Below are 16,330 nucleotides of genomic sequence, written 5' to 3' on the forward strand. Positions count from 1 at the left end.
TGGGAGGAGGGCAGGATCTTGAGATATCCTGTTAGTGAAGATCTATATTTTTAATCCTCTATAGGTCATTAATCGAAGAAGTCCATGGTAATTCTAAACACACGCACAAGGTCAAATAGCCTCTTTTATGAAAAGTGGAACTCCCCTTTAAATTGCATGCTAATTTTATGCAAATGAGGTACTTAAAGGAGAACTATTCAGAAATCACATTGGCAAAGGTCTAGTTTCTTGAATCTCTTTAGGGCATTACTAAACAAAGTAATGCCCTAATGGAAGTCTATTGCATTATAGACACGCTTGATGTCAGATATTTATTGAAAAGTGGGACTCCCCTTTAAATTATATGCAAATGTTATGCAAATTAGGTACATAAAAATGAGAATTCTTTCATCATCGCGTTGGTGCAGGGCAGTTTTCTTGAACCGCTAAAGGGCATTATTCTTAGTCCACCGCATTCTAGTGGAATTTCCCTTAAAATTTTATTGTGTAATTTAATTTTGTAAAGTAAAATTCCTCACTAAAATGTCTGTAAATTTTATGTAAATTGAAGGGTTTCTCAGCTGCTCAGTGTTCGGAATTTTTTTTTCGAGCACTTAGGGCCAGCGCCAGGGGCTTGTGATGTCATAGCCCCACCGCCTCAATGCAAGTCTATGGGAGGGGGCGTGGTGGAGGCCACGCCCCCTCCCGTAGGCTTGCATTGAGGGGGTGGGGCCATGACATCACGAGCTCACGAGCCCCCCCATGCCACCTCTATGCGTTCGGGAACATTTTCTTGAACCTCTATAGGGCACCACTTTTAATCCTTAATCCTTCCAATAATTATCAGCTGCTGAAGTTGAGTTGTTCTTTTCTGTCTGGCAACAGTGCTCTCTGCTGACATCTCTGCTTTTCTGGGGAACTGCACAGAGTAGAAGAGGTTTGCTATGGGGATTTGCTTGTACTCTGGACAGTTCCCGAGACAAGTGTCATCAGAGAACACTTAGACAGAAAAGAACAACTCAACTTCAGCAGCTCATAAGTACTGAAAGGATAAAGATTTTTTAATAGAAATCATGTACAAATCTGTTTAACTTTCTGGAGCCAGTTGATATATAAAAAAAAAAGTTTTTTCCTGGATAACCCCTTTAATTCCCTTTTTTTTTTTTCGTCTTTCTTGCAGAAATCCGGATAAAGGCATCCAGTTCTTGATCTCTCGAGGTTTCATCCCGGATACCCCCATCGGGGTCGCGCATTTCCTGCTCCAGAGGAAAGGCCTGAGCCGACAGATGATCGGAGAATTCCTGGGGAACAGCAAGAAGCAATTCAACCGCGACGTTCTCGAGTGAGTAGCAAAAAAAGACGTGAATGCGGTGACTCTGATACCTCTCATCCTTACTGGAGTCTAGGAAAGCTGGGTGACCGCCATAGCAATACTTCTTATTGATGCGACATAACTACTATATATCCTGATCCCATAGAGATGGCAGCAGTATACAGATAGAGCTGGAGGGGAAGTGTATAACTGCTATGTATCCTGATCCCATAGAGATAGGCGCAGTATACAGATAGAGCTGGAGGGGAGGTGTATAACTACTATATATCCTGATCCCATAGAGATAGCAGCAGTATACAGATAGAGCTGAAGGGGAGGTGTATAACTACTATATATCCTGATCCCATAGAGATAGCCACAGTATACAGATAGAGCTGGAGGGGAGATGTATTACTACTATATATACTGATCCCATAGAGATAGCAGCAGTACACAAATAGAGCTGGAGGGGAGGGGTGTAACTACTATATATCCTGATCCCATAGAGATAGGCGCAGTATACAGATAGAGCTGGAGGGGAGGAGTCAGGGAGCTAGCAGGAGGAATCTGACAGGTAATGATGTCATCCTGTAGTTCAGCTGACCCAGTAGTGACCACTTCCTCTGACACATTAAACATATGTGGAAAAGACTGGTGATCATATGACCCAGTTACAGTAGTGAAATGCATCGATGCAACTGTCTATATGAATACTGAGTGAGCGTGATATGGGCAAAAATTCTTATTGATACGACGTTCTCCCGAGCTTAATTACCGGAGGGCGACAGGTTGGAGACCACCGCCGCTGCCACCGCTATAGAAAAAAAAAGCCTTCCCTCCCCCGCCGTATACAACACGATCTCCGCTCCTCACCTGAGTTCTGAAACTAGGTCATTCTGCTATTTAACACAAATTACACGCTCCAAGCCCTTGCAGGAGGCGGCGGCGGCTGCTTTACCCAAATCACGTAAAACAAAAAAACAAAGCTATTAATACAAAGGTGGTGACTTGTTGCGCACAAATAATTCTGTCACCCAGCTTTCTCAGAGTCCTGGGGTGCAAATCTGCTTTGTTATGCAGCAGAGCCGAGACAGGGCTGTAATTTTTCGCCTATATAATGCAGCATAGACCATTATTTGAGAATAATGTAAAGGTTATTGTGTATGTCTTGTGCTTATCTGTTTTACCTGATGTGGCAGGTGTGGGTTTTCAGCCCTACTGATTGCAATTTCATCAATCACAGAAATGATTTCCTAATGCTGCCTATATTTCCCATGAATCCTCTGGCTTTGCAGATAGAGAGGGGGTGGAGTTTGATCACTGCACCTGGTCATCTAATTAGGCTGCTAGTGTTGGAGGTCACCCAGGTGAACTGATTAGACTCATAAGTGGGTTAGGGTCAGTTCAAATGATGTGCAGTTGTGATGCGTAGCAGTATACAGGTAGAGCTGGTAGGGAAGGTGTATAACTACTATATATCCTGATCCCATATAGATAGCAGCAGTATACAGATAGAGCTGGAGGGGAGGTGTACAACTGCTGCTATCTCTATACTGATCCCATAGAGATAGCACCAATATACAGGTAGAGCTGGAGGGGAGGTGTATAACTACTATATATCCTGATCCTATAGAGATAGCAGCAGTATACAGATAGAGCTGGAGGGGAGGTGTATAACTACTATATATCCTGATCCCATAGAGATATCAGCAGTATACAGATAGAGCTGGAGGGGAGGTATATAACTACTATATATCCTGATCCCATATAGATAGCAGCAGTATACATATAGAGCTGGAGGGGAGGTGTACAACTGCTGCTATCTCTATACTGATCCCATAGAGATAGCACCAATATACAGGTAGAGCTGGAAGGGAGGTGTATAACTACTATATATCCTGATCCTATAGAGATAGCAGCAGTATACAGATAGAGCTGGAGGGGAGGTGTATAACTACTATATATCCTGATCCCATAGAGATATCAGCAGTATACAGATAGAGCAGGGAGAGGTCAGGGAGCTAGCAGGAGGAATCTGATAGGTGATGATGTCGTCCTGTAGTTTAGCTGATCCAGTACTGACCACTTCCTCTGACACAATTAACATATGTGGGTCAGACTGGTGATCACATGACCCAGTTACAGTAGTGAAATACATCTATGCAGCTTCCCATAGGAGTGTGGATGATATGGGCAAGAAAAAGAGTGCTTCTTTAACAGACTAGCTATTCAGGACTGAATGAAAGCTGAGTGACAACTCATTTGAGAACTGGTATGGGTCCCATGCTGCCACCCAGCTCTCCCAGAATTTGAGAATAAGAATTAGGCTGAATAAGATTTCAGATGTGTCGGGTAATAAATGTTGTAACCTTTCTGGGACTCTCGTAGCTGTGTGGTGGACGAGATGGATTTCTCCAACATGGAGCTGGATGAGGCGCTGCGCAAGTTCCAGGCGCACATCCGTGTCCAGGGCGAGGCACAGAAGGTGGAGCGCCTGATCGAGGCCTTCAGGTGAGTCAGGTGACCTATTGCTATATTAGTCACGGCCATGCCCAATGCAAGTCTATGGGAGGGGGCGTATCAGCCATCACGCCCCCTCCCATAGACGTGCATTGAAGGGGCGCGGCCTTGACGTCACAGGCTTCCGGTGCTGAACCCCATGCTCTAGACGAACGCCGGGTGCAGCAGAGAGATCGCGGGGTCCCCAGCAGTGGGACCCCTGCGATCAGACATCTTCCCTATCCTTTAGATAGGGGATAAGATGTCTAGGTGGGGGTACCCCTTTAATATAGACATAAGACGAGGGGGGGGCAACACAAAAGATTAATGGAGGGTTTGAGCTGATACATTGTAACATCCTCTAATTATCTTCATTATATTATAATCACTCTTGTTCCCCCGACTCTGCAGCCAGCGGTATTGTATGTGTAACCCCGAGATCGTCCAACAGTTCCACAACCCGGACACCATCTTCATCCTGGCGTTTGCCGTCATCCTGCTCAACACGGACATGTACAGCCCCAGCATCAAACCCGACCGCAAGATGATGCTAGAAGACTTCATCCGCAACCTCCGAGGTGAGAGTCCCCCCAGGGGTTTGTAGTACGGCCACATAGACGAACACTCATCGAAATCCGTTCCATACACTGGACCTTCTCAGAATTGTTCTAGGTCAATGTATGTCACATTTTCCCTTGTTCAGAAATGTGGATATTCATTATTGCAGATTACTCTGGATGGCCTCTTCTATCAGTTTCTTGGACGCTCTTGAAATGTCCTCTTCCATCAGCTTCTTGGACATTCTTGATATGTCCTCTTCTGCCAGTTTCTTGGATGTACTTGTGATGTCCTCTTCTGCCAGTTTCTTGGACGCACTTGAGATGTCCTCTTCTATGAGTTTCTTGGACGTTTTTGAGATGTCCTCTTCTGACAGTTTCTTGGACGTTCTTGAGATGTCCTCTTCTGACAGTTTCTTGGATGTTCTTGAGATGTCCACTTCTATCAGTTTCTTGGATGTTCTTGAGATATTTCCTTCTATCAGCTTCTTGGACGTTCTTGAGATGTCCTCTTCTTACAGCTTCTTGGACGTTCTTAAGATCTCCTCTTCTGACATTCTTGAGATGTCCTCTTCTGCCGGTTTATTGGACATTCTTGAGATGTCCTCTTCTGCCGGTTTATTGGACATTCTTGAGATGTCCTCTTCTTCCGGTTTATTGGACATTCTTGAGATGTCCTCTTCTGCCAATTTCTTGGACGTTCTTGAGATTTCCTCTTATAACAATTTCTTGGATGTTCTTGAAATGTTTTCATATAACAGTTTCTTGGACGTTCTTGAGATGTCCTCATATAACAGTTTCTTGGACGTTCTTGAGATGTCCTCATATAACAGTTTATTGGATACTCTTGAGATGTCCTTTTATACCAGTTTCTATGACGTTCTTAAAGGGGTTGTGTTCTGCCCTGCCTTTCGGAGCTCTGCTCGCAGCGTCCGGAAGTTCAGTACTCCAAACGCTGTGTGCGGGCTTCCGTGTTCGCGGCCGCCCCCGTCACGAGGGGGCGGCCGCGAACACGGAAGCCCGCACACAGCGTTCGGAGTAATGAACTTCCAGACGCTGCAAGCGGAGCTCCGAAAGGCAGGGAGTGCACAACCCCTTTAAAAGGGTACCCCACTGCCCCAGCATTCGGAACATTTTGTTCTGAACACTGGGTGTGGGCTGCGGGGGTTGTGACACCCCTTGTGACATCACACCACAACTTCTTAATGCAATTCTAAGTGAGGGGGCATGACAACACAGCGACGCCCTTCGTGACATCACACCACGCCCCTCAATGCAAGTCTAGGGGAGGGTTGTGACATCACAGCTATGCCCCCTCGTGATGTCATGCCCCCTCAATGCAAGCCACGCCCCTCCCATAGACTTGCATTGAGGGGGTGTAGCCGTGATGTCAAGACCACCGCAGCCCGCACCCAGCGTTTGGAACAAAATGTTCCGTACGCTGGGAGCGCTGGGGCAGTGGAGTACCCATTTAAGATGTCCTCTTCTATCAGTTTCTTGGACATCTGGTTGAAGACTTTAACTGTGTCATTTTTGTTTTCCAATTCTCCTTCAGGGGTGGATGACGGAGCGGATATTCCCCGGGACATGGTGGTCGGCATCTATGAACGGATCCAACAGAAGGAACTAAAATCCAACGAGGATCATGTCACCTATGTAACCAAGGTGGAAAAGTCCATTGTGGGAATGAAGAGTGTAAGTTTACAAAACCAACATGTATGTCTCTGAGTAGATGCTTAGTTTCCAGTCCTAGTGAGCACTATACAGTAGACTGCCTCCCCATGCTGCACAGATTTGCTTGCAAAGGAAACCATGGAAGACAAGGAGGGGGATTTGTGCAGGAACACATAAGGTTGCATGCTATCTGCCAGCAGACTGTGACCTGACACGTGTGACCTTCTCTGCGGCAGGTGCTGTCGGTTCCGCACAGGCGTCTGGTTTGCTGCAGCCGCCTCTTTGAAGTGACCGATGTAAATAAAGTGCAAAAACAAGCGGCACATCAGCGAGAGGTCTTCCTGTTCAATGACCTTCTGCTGGTGAGTACCGAGCCCTAAGTGCTCAGTATGGGTGCAAATACTTTGCCTCCTGGGGTTTGGTTTACACCTGTGATACCAGACTCAGCCTATGGGTAATTGTGGTGCTGTTTTTAAATTGATGGTCTGTCTGATATCTGTTTTTGTCGGCTGTTTTGCTCAGATCTTAAAGCTTTGTCCAAAAAAGAAGACCTCCTCGACCTACACCTTCTGCCGGGCGGTGCCGCTCTTGGGGATGCAGTTTCATCTTTTTGAGAATGAGTGTAAGTTCTGGTTCCAGATATCACTTAGTGGGGGCCTCAGGGTCCAGTGCTAAGGGAAGGGGGAATTAGACTGCAATACCAGACTCAGCTTTAAAGGGGAGCTCCTCCCCTAGACATCTTCTTATCTCCTCTCCAAAGGATAGGGAATAAGATATTCGAACACAGGGGTCCGGCTACTGGGACCCCCACGATATTGGTGCCAGCACCCCGGCGTGACGTCACACCAAGCCTCCTCCACTCATGTCTATGGGATGGGGTATGGCATGACTTCACGACCATGGGCTCCCAAAGCCAGCGTTCTGAACATAACGGTCAGAACCCCAGGAGCCAGCACAGAGATTGCAGAGGGCCCAGCGGCTGGACCCCTAACAATCAGACATCTTATCCCCTATCCTTTAGATAGAAGATAAGATGTCTAGGGGTGGAGTACCCCTTTAAGAGTTGCGCTATGTTTTCCTAACCTCATAACCCCCTTTCATCATCAAATTTTCCCTGACCCTATGATGTCATACATTGTGACTTGTGATGTCACTCCTGTCTCCGCTCCGTACAGATTACCCGCATGGGATCACACTGGTCAGCCCGCTCACCGTCTCGGAGAAGAGACTAGTTTTGCACTTCTGTGCCCTTGGTGCTGAGGAGCTGCAGAAATTCCTGGAGGATCTGAAGGAATCCATTTGTGAAGTGACGGAGATGGAACAGATCCGTATTGAATGTGAGCGTTTTGTGAGTTTTGCACCATGTCCTGTAGGATTATGATCTCTATAGTGTCTTACTGGATTCTACGTTGCACGGCTCTTTATGTTCGTAACAATATGACTCCCGTAGAACCAGCTTGGTCTCCCTTACTGTTCCTCAATCTCTCCTTACCCTGAATGCGGTGGTGCCATAGCTTTTCCCAATTACTTTTCCTGGGGTGACCAATCTGTCTTCTTCTTTCCAGGGGAACTGGAGAAGCAGCACGGGGTGAGGACGGCCCAAAGTAAGACAAACGGGTCTCAGCTGGACATTCAGTCCACGCAGGAGTCCCCCATTGGTGAGTGGCACATTCCTACAGTGTCACAGACTCGCTCCTCATGACCCCAAGTCTTCCCCGTTCCAGTTACGCTCCGGCCTGCGGCTGTCTGTCTGTCTGATCCCCACCCTCCTTCTCTCACCCATTCTGTCTCACCCATTACCCTCGCTCTCATAATAAATGACGGTATAATTTCTACTTTTACTTCCCTGGTCTGCTATATATTGTATGTCCCTCTTAGGGGTTTACAATTTGTGTGGTCTAACGTATCACTAGTGAAGAGGGCACTGTGAGCCCAGATGCCATGGACACTTGGAGCTTGCAGCCCTGAATCCAACACTTGGTGCCAAGACCTATGAAATGGCAGATGAATGGGATGCCTTTCCATTGAGCACCATGGGCATTGTATTCTTATTATGGTGCATTATGGAAGGGAGGTGTCCATCAGTAGAAAAAGGCATTAACCAACTTAAGACTGACCCTACAAAATGTTATTTACATGGCAAATTTGACAAGGAGGGCATTTTACAAGAAATAAATGAAGGATGGTGCAGCACGGGAGAAGAGATTCTAGAGAACAGTGAAGAATTATGATAAGAGGATGATAGGTGTAAGCAGAATGGGGGAAACAGCAAGGGCAGAGATGCAGCACAAGAGAAGAATTGTGATGAGTGGTGAAGGTTATAAGAAGATTAGGAAAACAGTAAGGGCAGTACACAAGGATGAATGAAAGTGCAGCACAGGAGAAGGAATTGTAATGTGGGGATGCTATGCGAAGGTTAAAAGCAGATTGGTGGAAACCAAAAGTGTAGTACAGAGAGAGGAGAGAAGAGATGAAGAAAGTGCAGCACGGGAGAAGAGTGAAGATTTGTAATGAGGGAGCAATATAAGCAGATTGGTGAAACCAGTAGTGTAGTACAGAAAAAGAAAGATGTGTCATGGGAGAGACATAAAAGACAGAAGCATGAGGCCAATAGGTATAGGTTATTATTAAATTGGAGGGGACCAGAAGGGGGTAGTAGATGTAGTAAACTGCAGCGCAAGAGAAGACTGAAAGAAAAGAGAATAAATGTAATGAGATGATGGTACATATAGGCTATAAACAGCCCCAGAGGCTTGTGACATCACGGTCACGCCCCTTCAATGCAAGTCTATAGGAGGGACCCCCGCAATCAGATATCTTATACATGGTGTAGGCCGTAAGCAGATTGGGGAAAACAGGGTAGAACACAAAGTAAGGTGTGTAGGAAGGTGCAGCACAGGAGAAGACTTTCCACCGAAGAGTGAAATATAGAGATGTGAGAGTAGGTTATACGCAGATTGCTGGGTAGTATCAGTAGTTTCACTACAGTAATAGCATAGTGTGGCCTCGGTGTAGACCCCATTGCGGTACCACCAATGACTCATGGAACATGGTGGGTCATCCCTTCAGTCCATCGGCAGACTGATGGGTTGAAGTCCAAGTTCTTAACTCCCAGACACAATAGGAATTCCCCCACCCTGTTTCTCCCCATGTTTCTCTGTGTCATCGAGTCTGCTCTCTCCTCCAGTGCTGCACTCTTTCTTTCTGTCCCCTCCCCCCCCATTCTTTTATTACGTTCCTTCCTTCTTATGTTTCCCCATCCTCAACCTTCTCCCTTTTCTCTCCGTTTTGCTATCTCTCCCTCTCTCTTCCTCTTTCTGTGTCTCTTCCTCTCTCCTCCACCTAAGTTCACCTCATATTTTGAAGGTAAGCGCGAGTCACCTGAGAAGGACATCGACAGCGTGGTGGAGGTGAGTAGCGCTGTCTTATAACCGGCCTGCGGCACTGATCACAATGCTCCATCCTGCGCTGCTCGACCATCCTTCAGCTCAGCGACTTTCATTAGAATTGGCTAATTCTAACCATAGACACACCCCAGCAGTCACCCCCCCCCATTACCCCCAATGCACAAACCCCCTATACATGGGCCTGTTGCCATCATACGAGGAGGGGATCTGTTGTCGTGGGTGTAGATGTAAAGTACAAAGGTATACACAAGGGGGGGGGATTTATTATTGTTTTTTGCACAAATTCTTTTTTGCGTGTTTTGAGTGGTTTTCCAGGTGTGGACCGTTTTTAAGCAGCATTTTTTTTCTTGGTTTGCTCATGATTCTTTAATTAATTAATTTTTGCACTTGGAGGGGATGTGGCTTAAAGGGGTACTCCGCCCCTAGACCACTTATCCCCTATCCAAAGGACCCCCACGATCTCCCTGCTGCACCCGGCATTTGTTAAGAGTGTCAAGTGCAGCGCCGGAGGCTCGTGACGTCACAGCCGCGCCCCGCTCGTGGCATCAGGGCCACGCCCCCTCAATGTAAGTGTATGGGAGGGGGCATCCTCGCCCTGCATCACCAGTCATCCGGCACGGAGCGAAGTTCACTCCATGTACCGGATGTCTGGGGTGCCGCAGCAGAGATCGGGGTCCCCAGCAGCGGGACCCCCACGATCAGACATCTTATCCCCTACTATTTGGATAGGGGATAAGATGTCTAGGGGCGGAGTACCCCTTTAAGTAAACTCTACTCCCTAGGTGGCGCAGGATGTGGAAAGTTTATTTATACGCAATATAGGGAGTACAGTTTTTTGCGCAATCAATTTATTTTTTTGAGCAGATGAATGCAACAGATCTATCTGCACCTGCTAAACCACACCCCCTCGCTGTGCTAAATGAGTAGTAACAGCAAAAAAATAGCCCAAAAACAATAAGGGCGCACAACCTTTCAAGCTGGAGTACCACTAAAAAACATGCTAACAAATTAATGCAAAAACAATGATAAATGCCCCTGTAGTGTTTACACCAAACACTGTGTTTGATATGTGGTGGACTAGGAGAATCTCAGCTGAGCAAGGAAGTAGCAGAATTCAGAGTTCAGCTCCGGATGTGAATGGAGCATAAAACAAGAACTTTGCGTTTTTAGCAGATTTTTGCATATACCGATATCCTCCTCTCGGTGCAGGCGACAGGTCCCAGTATAGACCTCCGACCACTTTTTCTTGCAGACCACTAGTTGCCTCTTTATTAACATCTTCCCCAGATACGAGGTGTACAAAAAGGCATAAATCGGATAATAAAATTAGTCAATAAAAGCTGATATAATGCTATTAAAGACCTCTTAAAGGAGAACTCCACCGAAAATGAAAACTCACCCCGTCCCGATGTTGTATTGGCTTTGTGCTCCTTGTTTTGACCCGTTACAGTAATGTCACAACAATGTAGCAGCCGGTGGCTGATAACTCACCCCCGCACCTGTAATCTGTGTCTCTACCCACTGGAGTTTTCCTTTAAGACAAATGGTGCAGAACAGAGGGGAGAGGAGAACTGGCGGTCTGCAATGTAAAAAATTTTTGGGTGCAATTTAACTCATCCCCCCCCCCCCATTTATTTACCACCGTGACGTGTCTTTAAGGCCCCATAGTCTTACCCTGGCATGTCACGCTCTATAGGGGGCCCCCCTGAGATAGAGCCTATGATATGAGCTTCTGGGGGGCACAGGGCAGCCAGGATTAGCACGTGGGAGATAGTCTTGTAACGTTTAATGCTTCTTTGGCTGTTTCTAAACTAGGTGTCAATTCACAACAGGCTTCAGACGTCCCAGCACAGCGCCCCCCAGGGGCCAGAGAATGGAGCTCCGGGCAGCACGGCTCCTAATGGGCAGCGGGAGGCTCCTCTGCAGGCCGCCCCCTGCGACCGGCTCCTGCAGTGCCAGCAGATTGTCAAGGTGATTGTGCTGGACACTCCCGGTCGGGCATTGCCTGCCATCGACCAGACTGTCACCCGCTACCTGTCTGGGTCCTGCTCATCTACTCCCTTACGCAGTGTGGGAGGAGCCGTCCATCAACCCCCTCTACCCCCGCCTCCTCCACCTTATAACCACCCTCACCAATACTGCCCCCCGGGGGTCCTACTTAGAGAACGCAGGTATTCCAGTGGTTCCCGTAGTCTCGTGTAGCCAAACGGGAGATGCTTGACCTGCCTTCCGGGACTTGATCTTGCCTGCACACTTACCAAGTCTTGCACATGTACCGGTTCCTACCTGCCCCTTGCACACTCACCGCCCCCTCTTTGCACTTACAGGCTGTTCTCGCACACTCACTCATATTTATCCCATATATTCTTCCACTTGCCCCTTTGCACAATGATCTGGCCCATCTCCTCCCCGCTTCCAAAAATGTTGAGGTTGTGAATTTTTAGTAGTCGCCAATATTTTTACCTTTGTAATGATCAGCACGCCCAAGACAATCCCTCCCCCTCAACAATCAGCCCCGACTACCCCCTTATCCCCCACCTACCTCACTGGGGGATTCTACAATCCATTGCACGCCTGGATTCTTCCTCATTGCCCTCTCCGTTGGCCATAAACGATGAGGACTTTCCAAGAAATTTTTTGGGGAAAATATCTTCACTTGACTGGACTGGGAGAAAATTTTGGGACCACCTCCTATGTGTCCTTCTGATCATCACTGGAGCTGCGTACCTCAAACCAAAAGGAGAACCCAAAGCCCTTGAGAAGATGTTTCTAGCTCCCATGTTGGTGGTGGAGTCATCTCCTCAGGATGGTGACTGGTGATGTTCTGCGTTCAACCCAATGTTCTTCTGGTTATGGCCACTTGTGGAGTCACCCATGGTCCTGAATGGCGGTATAAGAATTAATCATAGGATTTTCCATTCATAAGTCTGGGAAAGCTGGGTAATGGGATGTTCACTGCATCTAGCTTGGCCGCCATATTGGTTTTCACCCAGCGTTTTTAGGCACCTTCACATGAAGGAAGATACTCTTCTGGATCTGTATCCCTATTTCTCAGCCAGGGTGCCTCCAGCTGTTGCAAAACTACCCAGCATGCCCAGACAGCCTCCAGCAGTTAGAAGAGGAGAAAAACCCTGAGTGGTGGAAACCTCTAGGGAAACCATGGCTGAAGGATTTTATTACTACTTTTGGGCTTAGAGAAAGGTTTCCCAACCAAGGTGCCTTCGGCTGTTGCAAAACTACAACTCCCAGCATGCTCGGACAGCCGTTGGCTGTCCGGGCATGCTGGGAGTTGTAGTTTTGCAACAGCTGGAGGCACCCTGGTTGGACATTGCATGTCAGTTCTTTAAAATCCCTGTTTGTTGTCAGAGAATGGAATCCTTTTTTTGCATCCCAATCTTGTTTGTTCTTCTGCTCATTTGCATACCATTTTCCCAGCAAACATTGCCTGATCTGTAGGACTCTCTACGCCAGCTGGCGATCTGCATTTCGAGAAATATCACCCCTCTCAACAACTTTGGCAGGTGCATGGCTTCTATTCACTGACAGCAAGCAGAGATGTTGAAATTGGCAAAGGAAAGAAAAAAAGGTTTGGAACGCAAAGGGGGGCATTTAGCATTTATTATTGTTTTTGCACAATTTTTGGGGCCTGTTTTGAGTGGTCTTCCAGCATGGAAGGCCACATCTTTTTTGTTCTATCTTGTTCTTGCGCATTTTTTATTTATTTATTTTTTTGCAGTTTTGCACTTTTGTCTTCTTTTTTGCTTAGTATGTGCAGACAGATTTGTTGCATTTATCTTCTTTGTAAAAATACTTTTTGAGCAAAGAACTGCACAAATATACTCCTGGGGGGGATTTGTGATTTGCGGCAAAAAAAATTGCGCAATAATTATATATTTTTTTTTACTTATTTAAGAAATTGTGACTTTTTTAACAGGAAAAAAAAGTAAGTAAAAGAATCAGTACAGTTCCCACATTCTACGCCGCCATTATTTTGCACAAAAAAAGACTCCTTCCAGGAAGCAAAAATAGAAAATCGAAGAATTGCCCAAAAACAATCTTAAATAAGGGGCACAACTTTCCTAGCTGGAGAGCCACTCAAAACACACCGGAAAAAAAAATTGCGCACATTTTTTTTTTTTGCAAAATTGTGCTGCTTTTTTTTTTATCTTGTGCAAAAAAAAAAAAAGTGCGCAATTTCGACATTCAGCAGTGGTGTGCTGGGAGGTATATTAAAACTTGCTTAAATGGGTTATCCAGAGATAATCCTTTCAAAAACAGCACCACCCCTTGTCCTTCAGGTTGTATGTGGTATTACAACTTGGCTACATTAAAAGGGTACTCCACCACTAGACATCTTATACCCTATCCTTCGGATGACTGGCGTGGCGGAGGCTCGTGACGTCACGGCCATGCCCCCCTCAATGCAAGTCTATAGACTTGTATTGAGGGGGCGTGGCCGCGTCATCACGAGTGGGGCGTGACGTCGCGCACCTCTGGCGCTGCACCCGACGCTTTAAACGAACGCAGGGTGCAGCAGCGGGACCCCCACGATCACACATCTCATCCCCTATCCTTTGGATAAGATGTCTAGGGGAGGAGTACCCCTTTAACGTCAGTGGAACCGAGCTGCAATACCGCACACAACCTGAGGACAGGGGTGGAGGTTTCCTGTGGTCACTGATGATGCACAATATGACACCTAGTGACCGGATGGCGCATAAAATCTCACAGATGAGCTCCTATATGTAGTACATTGACTTTTTATACTTTCACTGATGTTTCGCAATATGGCTGCCCTACTGTTACAATATTAAGCACACGGAGTGTCACATGACTCTAAGACTTTTTCTGATTTACTATTACATGAAGACTTGAAACTTCCTAATGGGTTCCAGTGAGGGACAATCCCTGTTTTACCTCATAAAACCTGGAGGTATAAAATTTTGGCCACAGATATTTTATTAACTGTTTAATTAAAAACCAGCCAATTAATTTAAAGGCTATAAATATATATATATATATATATATATATATATATATATATATATATAATATATATATATCCGGCTAAACCTACAGCTCTAGATACATATAATAATACTTGAAAACTTTGAGATTACCCCAAAATAATAGGCAGCGCCATTAGCCTCTTCTTACCTTCTCCAGGGGTTCTCTGTCAGTCACCCCTGGTTTTATTTTCTCATACAGAGGTCACCTGACCAGGCTGGGAGCGAATCAGCACCTGTTCCTTGGCAGAACATGGCCTAATACGCCCGGAGACACCTGCCATAGGTTGACAGTCACAGCCAATCACAGCCTGTCGCCGGGCAGAAAAGAACACCTTCTCCTAAAGAGCGGGAAAGGGTCAGTCAGAAAAGACCGCCAAGCACCCCTGGTTTTATTCCCTCCTATAGAGGTCACCTGGCCGGAGCGAACCATCACCTGTTGCTGGGCAGAATATGACCTAATCTGCCCGGCAACACCTGTCATAGACTGTCACAGCCTGTTGCTGGATTCCCAATCATGTGACCTTCAGGCTGAGCAGCTCTTGGCACCACATTGGCTACACAAGGGGTGATATGCGCATGATCTCTTCTTATGAGGTGAGCGGCCACCTAGACTAACTACCTGGGTACTTACCTTCTGTTGCTGCTATAGTGTACCCCACTGCACTTGGGTAATACACGAGGCGCTGCCTCCCAGTTTCTTTTTTCTTCTACTTCTATACAGTGATCCCTCAACTTACAATGGCTCTGGTCTTTTCAGGACCATTGTAACTTGAAACCAGACTCAACATACAATGTACAGACAGTCCAGATCGGTGAAACATGTCAATACCTGGAAGATCTGGCCAATCAGAATGGGCATTCCCTGGTAACACACCTGTATTACTGAAGTGCATGCACTGACTGGTGTCTGGTAGCGCGCCCTACAGTACAAGGAGGTATTACATGTTCTGTACTACTCTTTACCTGTATTACTGAAGTGCATGCACTTACTGGTGTCTTGTAGCGCCCCCTAAAGTACAGGGAGGTATTACATGTTCTGTACTACTCTTTACCTGTATTACTGAAGTGCATGCACTGACTGGTGTCTGGTAGCGCCCCCTACAGTACAGGGACGTAGTACATGTTCTGTACTCTTTACCTGTATTACTGAAGTGCATGCACTGACTGGTGTCTGGTAGCGCCCCCTACAATACAGGGAGGTATTACATGTTCTGTACTACTCTTTACCTGTATTACTGAAGTGCATGCACTGACTGGTGTCTGGTAGCGCCCCCTACAGTACAGGGACGTAGTACATGTTCTGTACTCTTTACCTGTATTACTGAAGTGCATGCACTGACTGGTGTCTGGTAGCGCCCCCTACAGTACAGGGAGGTATTACATGTTCTGTACTACTCTTTACCTGTTTCAGGGTTATCTGCTCCTTTGGACACCAGGTGAGGGTGGCTCCATGTTATTTTTTTAAGACACTGTGTACTGTACAGGACCCTGAAGAAGCTCCTGTCCTCTACATAGACAGTGATTACAGCTCCGGCAGATCTTTATTACTTTTATATGTAAGGATTTGCTTTATCTTTATTATTTATCTACTTATTTTTCTTTAATCCTCACTTTTTCCTATTTTTGGATGACATTTTGGGTCTTCAGAACATATTACCAGGTTTCCATAGAGTTATGGTTCCAACATACAATGATTTCAACATACAATGGTCGTCCTGGAACCGATTAATATTGTAACTTGAGGGACCACTGTACAGCCTGTTGCTGGGAAGTAGTAAACGCCTTCTAAAGAGCGGGAAATTGTTTGCAAAAAGGTCAACCCCTTCAGTATAGAGGCCAGAGGGATCAATAAAATCCCATGTGGACCCCTCCATAAAGGGGTATTCTCGTCTG

The 16,330-nt window shown here is 46.3% G+C and overlaps 1 protein-coding gene across 8 annotated transcripts in view; it reads left to right on the top strand.

Moving 5' to 3' along the window:
* IQSEC3 (IQ motif and Sec7 domain ArfGEF 3) overlaps positions 1–16,330 on the top strand; it is a 47,013-nt gene that overhangs the window by 28,093 nt on the left and 2,590 nt on the right. Inside the window, exons 4-13 of one of the 8 annotated variants that reach the window (XM_056517817.1) lie at positions 1,160–1,321; positions 3,680–3,802; positions 4,202–4,368; positions 5,903–6,042; positions 6,258–6,383; positions 6,544–6,643; positions 7,197–7,358; positions 7,587–7,679; positions 9,388–9,431; positions 11,244–14,445. In XM_056517817.1, the coding sequence (XP_056373792.1) occupies positions 1,160–1,321; positions 3,680–3,802; positions 4,202–4,368; positions 5,903–6,042; positions 6,258–6,383; positions 6,544–6,643; positions 7,197–7,358; positions 7,587–7,679; positions 9,388–9,431; positions 11,244–11,630 (1,504 nt within the window). In that variant the 3' untranslated portion in view covers positions 11,631–14,445. Of the gene's footprint in view, positions 1–1,159; positions 1,322–3,679; positions 3,803–4,201; positions 4,369–5,902; positions 6,043–6,257; positions 6,384–6,543; positions 6,644–7,196; positions 7,359–7,586; positions 7,680–9,368; positions 14,446–16,330 lie in introns of those variants that run through there. The other 7 variants (XM_056517819.1, XM_056517825.1, XM_056517824.1 and 4 more) reach the window with 7 other exon arrangements.

This window comes from Hyla sarda, chromosome 4 (assembly GCF_029499605.1).
Source record: "Hyla sarda isolate aHylSar1 chromosome 4, aHylSar1.hap1, whole genome shotgun sequence".
Taxonomy (NCBI): domain Eukaryota; kingdom Metazoa; phylum Chordata; class Amphibia; order Anura; family Hylidae; genus Hyla; species Hyla sarda.